At 34.1% G+C, this 12,073-nt stretch overlaps 1 protein-coding gene across 1 annotated transcript in view; it reads right to left on the bottom strand.

Annotated features, from left to right (window-relative positions):
• LOC145259881 (sodium-dependent phosphate transport protein 2A-like) overlaps nucleotides 1–6,933 on the bottom strand; it is a 287,103-nt gene extending 280,170 nt beyond the window's left edge. The window contains exons 1-2 of the mRNA XM_080117759.1: nucleotides 6,530–6,933; nucleotides 5,081–5,306 (exon numbers count right to left, since the gene is read on the bottom strand). Coding sequence (XP_079973885.1) covers nucleotides 5,081–5,306; nucleotides 6,530–6,721 — 418 coding nt within the window. The 5' untranslated portion in view covers nucleotides 6,722–6,933. The remainder of the gene's footprint in view (nucleotides 1–5,080; nucleotides 5,307–6,529) is intronic.
• Nucleotides 6,934–12,073: the final 5,140 nt, after the last annotated feature.

The following is a 12,073-nucleotide window of genomic DNA, read 5'->3' as shown; positions in this document are numbered from 1 at the left end:
AATAAATTTATTTTGTTGAATATTTTTTTTTTTTTTGGTTCATTTTGTTTTCCGATAGCTTTTTTTTTGGGGGGGGGGTAAGCAACAGTAATAAACACTTCAATGTTTTTTTTTGTTTGTTTGTTTTTGACAAAACGTTATTAAACAGTAACAACAATGTTTTTTTTTGTTTTTTTTTCAGTAATGTTTGTGGGGGGGGGACAACAATTACTGTTTATCTTTAGTTCCGACTGGAAGATTTTCTACTGACTGTAGAGAGGCAAAGTAGGGAGCAAAGGGTTTTCAGAGGATGTGGAAAGAAGAAGCTCCTTCCCAAACCGGGTAGCCTTCCGCGATTTGATTTATTATGGAGACAAAAGGGTTGTGTCCAAATTTTTGTCTCCACATAAATTCGCATAAATATGTTTACAACAGCTCCCGGTTTTTTTTTTTTTTGGTTTTTTTTTATCGCTAAATTAAATAGCTGAAATGAAAGGCTGTGTATTTTTACTTTGAACAATAAAATAACTGAAATGAAACGCTATGTGTGTAATTTCAATGAAAATTATTCGTCTGCTGCGCGTTCGTTTGAAGCGCCCTGATTGGCTGATAGAGTATCGTACCGCTCGCCATGTTCCGGCGTTTTCCGACGGATGTCGATCAACGCTCGGCTAAGATCGTGAAATCGGTGGGTAAAATACTGCAGGAGTACCAATTATTGATTTGGATTCGGATTTTTTTTTTAATCTCTAAATATTTAACTATAAAGAAGTTGTTATTTTCCCCCCTGATTACTGTAAAAACACATGTTAAATGTACATATATTTGCTGAAACGAAAAACCCACTTGTGGAGACTTATCTATAGATTTTAGTTTAAATGATCGTTAAAATCAACAAATATTTATTATTATTATCTGTTATGGAAAGTTTTGTCTTAAGCAAAAGGAATCGGTTTTGACGTTTGAAGCACAGATTTTTTTTTATTATTCTGATACCGATTTTATACCCTCAAAAGTCCCGATCCTGAGTAATCGTCGCAATATATATATATATATATATATATATATATATATATATATATATATATATATATATATATATATATATATATATATATATATATAAACTACTTAATTTACTCACATAAAATTAATATGCGAAAGTATAGATTTAAGTGCTCAATACGTAGGTAGAGCTAGTTAGTAAGTTATAAAATGTATATGGCGATTAAGCTCAATCGCCATATACATTTTATAACTTACTAATATATATATATATATATATATATATATATATATATATATATATATATATATATATATATATATACTACTGCAGTTTATAAGTTGGTCCGCTCACACGAATTATTACAATTATATTTAAATCTTCTTAAAAATGTAAATAATATTGCGAAACTTTAAAAGTCCAAAAGTTTTAAACTTTTGACTATGTATACATCAGTAATTTATTTATTTTTAAATGAAATATTCATATTTGTAGCTTAATCCTGTCTTTATGAAATTCTCAATATTCGAGATAGCATCAGAGAGTTGTTAAAATTATGTGAATTATGATTTACAACATTTATTGTTCATAAAACAAGATAAAGTGATTTTTATTATTAAGTACGGGCAAAAATGGCGAAAAAAGAAATAAGGAGACGTAATTTTGAAAGCTGGTGTATTTTTTTTGTAGGTTTCTGACTACTTTTTGATTGAATTTGAAAGATTAGACTAAAATCTATTTCTAAAAGGAAAAAATATTTGTACACGTGAAAATATATAAGGAAAAATGTTTGCATGGCAACATTTGGAAGTTGACAAATTCAGCTAAATTTTGAAGTTAAATAAATTCATTGTAAATATCCTTTGAAAGACTAATATTAGTTTTCTTGGTCTATTTCAAAAATAATTAGTAAAGTCCTAAGATATTGAATTATATGAAAAAAAACAACACCTTGTTTGTACAAAAAAATAGCTTAATTAGCCCTCAAAAACGAGATTCTGCTTTTGCAGAATCACAAAAACGAAAAACCGTCCAGTTGTGGAGTCTAGAGAAGCCCAAAATGTCAGAAAGTCAAAAGGCTGAAAATGACGCCAGGTAGTTAAAAGAAAGTAGGGAGTGCTGATTTTCTTTTTCTTTCCTCAGTCGTACATATCCGTACATTTCCACCATGAACGTTTGTATAATTTTTACCATTTCTTTTAATTTAATCATTTTTCTATGTTCCTGCTTTTAAATTAAAAAAAAAATTATATAAAATTTATGTTGCGCCGAAAGCTTCACATTCATTAAATCCAGGAAAATATTAGAATCTTACATAGAAAAATTATGCAGAACATGTAATCTAAAAAAAAGTAGAAATATTTTTTGCAATTATATTTTTTTTGTGTGTGAAAATATTAAATAATGCTTAATTTAATGATAATATCGGTAATTCGATAAATTAATTTTTCTTCGAGTTATATGGAATTCATCAATACAGACTTTAGGGACTTTTTTTCGTAATGTTCCTGAAAAAAAAAATTATCTTTTTAATTGTTACAATTTACGATGTTTTATTTTCATAAAAAAAGCAAAACTAAATTCATGCATTTTTTTTATTACTCAAAACTTTAAATTAAGATATTTGTTTAAATAAAACCTTAATTGATATGTTTGTTTAAATAAAACTTTAATTAAGATATGTTTGTTTAAATAAAACTTTAATTAAGATATGTTTGCTTAAATAAAACTTTAATTAAGATGTTTGTTTAAATAAAACTTTAATTGAGATGTTTGTTTAAATAAAACTTTAATTAAGATATGTTTGTTTAAATAAAACTTTAATTAAGATATGTTTGCTTAAATAAAACTTTAATTAAGATATGTTTGTTTAAATAAAACTTTAATTCAGATATGTTTGCTTAAATAAAACTTTAATTAAGATATGTTTGCTTAAATAAAACTTTAATTAAGATATGTTTGCTTAAATAAAACTTTAATTAAGATGTTTGCTTAAATAAAACTTTAATTAAGATATGTTTGTTTAAATAAAACTTTAATTAAGATATGTTTGCTTAAATAAAACTTTAATTAAGATATGTTTGTTTAAATAAAACTTTAATTAAGATATGTTTGTTTAAATAAAATAATACATTTCCACTAAGATTCAAATACAAATAATGGATTCACGATATCCCGTGATCATTATTTGATAAATCCTTAAAATTTCATTCAAATTGGTTAATTTCCTGATTTTTGGTGGATTTTTAAGAAAAGCGAAGGGTCAAAATGCTTATACATTTTGAGCATCGTCTATTCATTTTGAAAGTACCTATAATTATTGAAGCTTCAAAAAATTTGACTGTTTTTTTTCTTGAGAGTAAATCGGTTCGCAAAGGCATTTTATATAGACTTACATTGCTGGTTAGCACAAAAATTGAAAGCCTCAAAGTTCGAAAGATTATATAAAAATATATACAGATGCAAAAAAAGATATCTAAATACATCTTCATACCTAACCTGGACCTATATATTTTTTCGAACATTATTTTCTTTTCAAATTTTTTGAAACTCAATGGAAATAATTCACTTGTGTTCCTTGTTTTATGGACAATAAATGTAAATTATTATTGCACACACACACACACACAGACACACACACACACACACACACTTTTGAAAGTTTGTTTTCATTAACGTAAAAAAAATTTTTTTTATCCGTTTGGTATTCAGAATCAGCAGCAACGGATTCTACAAAAATAATTAAGGAAAAAAAAAAAACAGGTTTAAGATTAATTACGCCATATAAAAATTAATTATCACTTAAGGTTAAGTTAGTTATGCGAGCAGTGTTTTCTTGAATATTTTTATGCCATCAGGACAACATTGGTGTTCAAAACGCGGGTTGGTACAACAAGTTGGGCGAAAAGGTGACGCAAAAAGAATTAAAGAAAAAAGCGGGGAATGATTCGTCGATTAGCAGACGCCTTCCATCTCCCGCCTCCGAATGACGCTAAATAATGAGGCGGTTATTTTCGAACGGGAAGCTACTTATAATCACTTTTTCTATATAAAAATGAATCCTTGAAGTAGCAATTGTATACATATATGCAACTTGGTTCTTTGAAAAGACAAGGGCGCATTCAAAAATAAGATTTGGGAGTTTTAAACCAGGTTCAGTTATGGCAATTTTGTGAATTTAAAATTTAAACTTAAAAGCCAGAAATTACTCTCTGGTCGACAACTTAAAGGCTGAAAAATCAATTTGTATTTTAGCGTGTTTGTTAGAAATCTGAAGGTGATTTTGAAGTCTTTAAATTGTCCACTAGAAATTAATTAATGAATGAAAGGTTTAAAGTAAAAGTTTATTGTTCATTTGTAGTTTTGAATAGAAAAAAAGAAGAAAAATCAGACGCGTCTCTACCGTATCAAAAACCTCACTTGAAGGAATAACGATTATTTATTCATTATTTGAAAATACAGAAACAACTGATAATTTACAATGAATAGTAGTAGTAGGGCACGAGTCACGACCACCTAATAAGTGGGGAGTAATTGAATCCCATTAATAAATTTTAAACATAAAGACAAGAGAGCAGTTGGCGGAGAGAGGGGCTGCCTCGTTTTTTTTTTTTTGTTTTTTTTGCCGACTTTAAAGTTTTCTTAAAAAAAATAAATATTGTCAATTTTTGTCGTTTACCAAGTTTAGAACATGATTTTTCAAACAAAACAAAAAGGGGGAAAAGATTATTTTCATTCACCAAGATAAGTAACCGACGCAAGTGAAATCCTTCTTTTCAGAACGTAGAACACGTTTCGCTAAAATAAATTTCGGTAATAAATGTCAATTGAATAATGAGTGACCCCCTCCCCCCTGCAGCCCTGCACTCCTTCTTGATGCATGAAAATAACATTTTTTTTTTTTTTTGTAATTTTTCTTAGACAATTTTGCTCGAAATGTCGTAATCGACAAACATCTGATTTTTTAAGAACATTTTTAAAATCGCCAAAAAATGAGGTGCCGAGCAGTTTTTCCATATATATATATTTTTATTAATAAAAACAAAAATATTTTTTTATATTTTGAAATTTGGGGGCTTCTCCGATTTTACCCACCATTGAATTTTAAGCCCTGCTCATGTCCGCTGTCCCTAGTTGTGCTCCCCCATAGATCGTCGTCATCTTCGTCTTGATTCCTGACGCCTTGTTGGAAGAGGTGTTCTTGTGGGCCCGCATTTTGGCCGTGGAGGTCGCTGAAACTGTACTGCGGCGGCCAGTCGTCCATGAGGGCGGCAACTTCTATACATTCAACCCCAAGCGACGGGACAATTTTCGCTGGTACCTGCATCATTTATTGATCACAGATTATTAACATGTGCTCACCACTGCCGACAACATGTAAAGAATTGACGAACAAATTAAAAAAGAAAAAAGAAAAAATTATGAAAATAGACAAAAAAAAAAAAAAAAAAGAAATTAGATTTTTTTTTCTCCTGATCGATGAAAAATAATAAAAGTGGAAAGAAATATTTTGTTTTGTTGTTTTTGTTACATTAAAATGTCCGATTAGTAAACAATTCAAAAGAGCCCCCCCCCCCAATAATCTACTAAAAGTAGAGACGACCCGTTGGGCCGTTCTCCATTGAAGTTTTCAATCCAAATATGCAAACAACAACAACAATAATAATTATTATTATTATTATTATTATTATTATTATTATTATAACGATAATTATAACGATAAATAATTATTATAACGATAATATGGTAAAATACACAAGCAATCATATTTCGATCTTATTCATCATTGCCTATTTTCATAATTTTTTTTACTTTGAAAACTTGGAACTTTTAAGTTAATTGCCTGTTGCGATCCATGGTTCAAATATGATTACATTTGTGTAAATATTCTCTAAAATCTAAAGTGTGCAGTGAGTTGAGTTGCATATGTACGTATGTCTTTATGTATATATATATATATATATATATATATATATATATATATATATATATATATATATATATATATATATGGCCTACAAAAATGCCTGAGCTGATCCGTCAGCATTCCCCAGACAATTATCAATAAATTAGCCTAACCCCTTCTCAAAGAAAAGGTAAAGTATGGGAGGATGGACCTCCTGAGACTGGAAGGACCTTAGTCCACAGTCCGACAGCAACAAAGTCATTGTTAAACAGATTGTCGAGAACGTACATTTGTGTGTGTGTGTGTGTGTGTATATATATATATATATATATATATATATATATATATATATATATATATATATATATATATATATATATATATAAATCGATTATGTGAGAATTGGATGCTCCTGGCTAAAAATTATCTACCGCGCACCGCGGTCATATAATACTGGAAAAAAACATCTGTATTTTTTTTTAATGGAGAAATATGAAGAAAAATATCCTGTATATAAAGAGAAAGCGGAATAATTTAACTGTGAAAACAACAACCAAAACAATTGTTTTTAAATTTAAAATTCTTGTCCAAAATTCCATCCTATTTTGATGGCTACTAAAGCTGTTTGCTATACTTACCTCAGTCACAACGTCATCATATTGGGGTGGTTTGTCGGAGAAATGATCATCACATTTATTGGTAGAATTGTTGTTGGTGGTTAAGGATGTTGTCATCATTTGTTGTGTTGGTTGTCTAGTAGGGCTGAGGTTGTGAGTAACACCACAGCCGATGGTGGGCAGAATAGCGCCATGCCGAGATGAGGAACGCATGTTTGCGGTCTGAGCGCAAAAGCGAAAACTACGTCAATGCAAGCAAAACCCAAACTCACCGGTAGCGGCGACGGCGGCGTCTGCAATACGTGTATTACTCCGCCTTTCTAGCGAATAAATAATAAATCTCTCTCTCTCTCTCTCTCTCTCTCTCTCTCTCTCTCTCTCTCTCTCTCTCTCTCTCTCTCTCTCACACACACACACACACACATGTATATATATATATATCATATATATATATAAATATATATATATATATATATATAGTCCATCTCTATTTGAAATATATATATATATATATATATTTCAAATAGAGATGGACTGTTTTTATGAAAGAAAGTTAAAAAGAAAAGAAAACAAGAAAGGAAATAAAATATAAGTGCTGATTTAAAAAGACTTGAGATATTTCTTATATATATATATATATACACACATAGATATACATATATATATAGTTATACATATACATATATAGTTAGCAAAAGTACTCGTCGTTGACTGGGTTCAAAAACAGCCTACAGAAAATGGACTCTGATTTATGAAAGTATGATAGGTTATGAAAAGGAAGGGTTAAAGAGATAGCTTCGAATTCGGAGGTATCAAAACCAAAGCAAAATATGATGAAAGTAAAAATAAAATAGATAAACCCCATAATTTATTATACCATACCTGTTCACACTGAAACACTTATCACAATATTCTGTGGATCTATCTAAAAAAAACTTGTTAAATTTTATGACATATTTCCATTCTATGGAGGTCAGGCAGGCGCTAACGAACACCCCATAATTTTATTATACGAAACTGAAACATAATTATCAAAGTATACTTACGCAGATAGATATGAAAAGTCTTTATTAAAGTTTGTGCCTATTTCAATTCTATGGAGGTCAGGCACAAACGCAGACCCCACAATTTTATTATACCATCCCTATTTAGGTTAAAACATACTTATCAAAGTATTCTTATGTACATCTATATCAAAAACACTTGTAAACGTTTTTTTTTTTTTTTTTTTTAATTTTTTATTTCCATACTTTGTGGACCAGGCGCGAACGCAGACCACACAATTTTAATGAACCACTGTTCTGCCAGATCAAACATACCAATTCCTGTGTCTCGATGCATCTTCTAGGTGTATGATACACCTAGAAGATGCATCGAGACACAGGAATTGGTATGTTTGATCTGGCAGAATCTTTGGCAAAGTCGCCATAACAAACATTTGTTTGAATAGACACCTATACGTCTATCAGATTATAACAATATGAAAATGTAATTTAAACCCGTAAATTTTATTTCAATAAAACGAGCAAAGACCAAATTTTAATATCATAAAAGCTTTAATAGAGAAATAAACAATTTTATTTATTTTTTCCTTGGATTTCTTCACTTAACATTTCACGGAATGTCGAACAAATAACACGAGTTGAATCTTATGATATTTATTTAACTGGCAAAACATCACTTACCTGTTCCACATGACTAAGATATGCTTTCTTTTAATCTTCCTGTATGAGAATTTATTCATATTTATTTATTTATTTATTTATTTTATTACATTTTCACCCCAAACAAGGCAAACTACCACTTTGGTGTAGGGGGCTACTATCAGGGGCAAAAACTACTGGGGTACTATGTAGGGATTTGGGCAGCAAGATGTCAGTTCACGTTACACTTGAACTTCTGCACGTCAGTACTGTTGGGGAAGCAGGGACCTGGAATGGAATTCCAGAGTCTAGCAGTTCTGGGGAAGAAATTATTGGAGTAAAAAGATCTTTTACATCTAGGGATCTCTACAGTGTGGGGGTGGGATTTAGCGGCCTGTCGGGTCTGTCGAGGGTGCTCACGTCAAGTGATTGCAGTTCGTCAGAGCATTCACCACTAAAATACTTGTAGAAAAGGCAGAGGGATGCAACATTTCGTCGATGGGACAGAGGCTGAAGCTTAGATGCCAGTTCAGGGCCTATCAGGTTTGCGACTCTCTTTTGAACCTTGTCAAGGGGCGAGAGACTAGTAGCAGATGCACCAGCCCAGATGTGACAGCAATACTCCATACATGGGCGAATGGTGGCCTTATAGAGGTACAGGATACTTTCGGGTGTTAGTAGTTTTCTAGCACGGTAGAGAGAGCCCACCTTTCTTGCAGCGGCCCTGGCAGTGCCTTCAATGTAATTGTTCTAACTCATGTTTCCTGTGAATGTTAGGCCAAGGAGCTTGAAAGATGTACTCTCAGATAAAGAGTCGTTGGCTATTGCTATAGGTGGTAGAGAGGGTTTCTTGTAATTATTGAATGAAAGTAGTTTAGTCTTGGCAGCATTGAACGCGACCAATCACTTTTGTCCCCATTCCACCACAGATTGGATGTCTTCCTCTAGTGTTTCTGCCATTTCTTTAGAAATGTGTACATTCGTCTTCCTGTCGTGCCTGCCATAGAGTGTAGTGTCATCAGCATATATACCCATCTCAGAGGCAATTTTGTCGGGGAGGTCATTTATGGATATCAGGAACAATAGGGGTCCAAGGATAGACCCCTGGGGAACCCCCGCATTTATATCATATTGTTTAGATGTACGACCGTCGAGGACAACCTGGATTTTTCTCTTATCTAAGAAGGATTTAATTATGTTAAGTATTCTACCAATGATACCGTATGATCTAATTTTCCTGAGGAGACCCTCATGCCATACCCTGTCAAAAGCCTTAGATATATCTAGAGCTACCGCTCTGCCCTCCCTGCTTTGTCCAGTGATCACAGTTAGGATGTCTGCTGTGGAATGGGCTTGTCTAAATCCATATTGTTTGTCAGTCAGAAGTTTAGCATCTGTAAGATGATGGACTAGAGCATGGTTAATTAAGGTCTCAAATATTTTGGCAAAAAGTGGGAGGAGGCTAATGGGGCGATAATTTGATGGGTCAGTCCTTTCGCCAGAATTCTTAAATACTGGTACAACAGAAGCAGTTTTCCAACAGCCCGGAAAGCAAGCTTCATTAAGGCATTTATTGTAGAGTTTGGAGAGAACTGGAGCTACTTCGGCTGAGCACTTTTTTAATAGCACGGCTGGAATAAGATCGGGTCCACATGCTTTTGAAGTGTCATGGTTTTTTATGATAGCATGCACCTGAGCAGGGGTGGTTTTCAGATTGTCTAGCGTGGCGTCTGTCCACATAGGAAAGTGAGGTAGGGGGTGGTTGGAAGGGTCCAGTGTGGAGTTTGAGGAAAACCGACTGGCAAGCATGTTAGCCTTGTCGGTTGCTGAGGAGACAACCTCGTGATTGTTGGTTAGTGGGGGAATTGTTGATTGCCCATTATTTACTACACTGTTGTAGATTTTCCAGAAGTCTCGAGTTCCTAGTTTTTGTGCTTCGATGCGCTTTTTAGTGGTTTCCGTAAATTCTCTCTTAGCTGTCGCTTTTTCTTTCTTAACGTTATTTCTAGCTTCTATATACTTCAGTCTGTTTGAACTGGACTTATGTCGGTTAAACCTACGGTATGCATGCTGCTTTTGAGCAATGGCAGTTGCACAAGTCGACGTAAACCATTGCACATTGTTCAGCAGGGAGAGAAAAAATATTTCTCCATGGGGCATCTCTGATTAGTTCCCTGATGGCTTCCCATCAGCCTTTTTATAATATCTTTTTGTTTTGAGCACTGGCTCTTCAGTTTTGGCTCTAGAGTTTAGGGCGATTTCAACCATTATCACTGCATGATCAGCGTTCCCGAGTGGGCTGTGGGCCTTCGTTATGCAGTCATCGGGAAGTGTGGTCAAAAACAGATCTAGAAGTGATGCGTGTTGTTCTTCCTGGTCAGGGAAACGGGTTGGAAACATAACAATTTGTGATAGGGAGTGAGACATAGTGAAGCTATGAGTTGTGCTGCCCGTTGCATCTGTGTGAGTAGAGAATCCAAGCCAGTTTTTGTGGTGGACATTGAAGTCATCAAATACATGTATTTGTGCGCTAGTGTCGAGGGACAGTGCCGTGTCTATGCTGTCAGATACTTTGTTTATTATGGTGCAGTCCTGAGTCGAGGGAGAGCGGTAGAGAAAATAATAGTAGCTAATATTGTGTTGCATGTTTAATCTAAAGCATATAAAGGCTTGATCATCTGTTTCTAGGTTTGTTTCTCTAGTCATGGGGAGGGTATTACGAATGTAAACTCCAAGTCCGTGCATGTGTCTGTCAGAGTCCTTATGGCAGAGTGGGAGATATCCAGGCATGTTAAAGTGGTTAGAGGGGATGAAGGAGTGTAGGTTAGTCTCACTTAGTGCTAAGATATCCAGGGTATGTGTTAAGAGAAATGCTTCAACATCAGCTAAATTACTTCTAAGCCCACGGATATTTGTGAATGCGAGCCTCAAGGGAGGAGGCAAGTTAAATTTGTTTGTCCCTAAGCCTGGTTTAAGCTTATTTTTAGATTGTACTGTCGTCATATTTTTTTTTTTTAAACAGTTTCGGTTTAGGTAAGGGGGAGCTAAACAAGAGGTTATGCAGAGCTTCAGACATGCATCACAAGTAGACCATCAGCTGACCTTTCTCCAATTAGGATTGTGGCCTCAGGAAAGCCCACCGGGGATGAGTGCAGGGTCCCTTTCCATGCGCGTCATGGCACTACAAACAACCCGATATTATTCAACTGTTGATGGAGCAGCCGCTCTAAGCGCTACCAAAGAGTTAGGGCACCTGTACTACCAGTCGGGAACAGCAGCCAGGAACTGTCAATCCGGTACCCTCAACCCATTAGAAGAAGGTCAACCCAATCTAATTGCTCAGGCATATCTCATACTCAAGCACTCTCAAATGTTCAGTTTTAGGGGTAGGCCGTGCTGGGAATGGGGAAAAACAGCATTCGTTGCCCTAGCCAGGAAACAAGATCTACCGCTGGGTGTTTCTGTCGAATCACTGAGATAGTGTCTTTGCGCTTGACTAATAGGCAAAGATGGAGTATGGAAGCCAGGCGATAGACAGAGCCTATCTACTCCTTAAACAATTTAGGTTTGCAAACCGGTGAATTTTTTGAGTCACCAGCTCTAGGAAGGTTGTCATCCAAGACTGAAGAGGCCTCCCTCCCCTTTGGTTTAGTTTCAGAGTTTTCCTTCTCCTAGACGGATGATCTGGGAAAACCTACTGGGTCCGTCAGCACTGAGAGGGTTTTCTCCGCACCTAGGTTCTAATCCAGGTATTTCTGTGACCCCGCGTGGTTAGTTAGTGTTACTGGGTTAGTTTGTGGGGGTTATATCTCTGCTGATTAGTTACACTCCTCAAAGTGATTTAGGGATATTGCTATTTAATTGTTAATGGATAAAGGGGGTGATTGAAGTTCATGCAGCGTAAGCATCTATGATTGTAAGA

The sequence above is a fragment of the Euprymna scolopes genome, chromosome 35 (assembly GCF_053919585.1).
Source record: "Euprymna scolopes isolate OS-2025 chromosome 35, ASM5391958v1, whole genome shotgun sequence".
Taxonomy (NCBI): domain Eukaryota; kingdom Metazoa; phylum Mollusca; class Cephalopoda; order Sepiida; family Sepiolidae; genus Euprymna; species Euprymna scolopes.
Note: the sequence above shows the minus strand (reverse complement) of the source record. Positions and strands in the feature narration are given on the sequence as shown.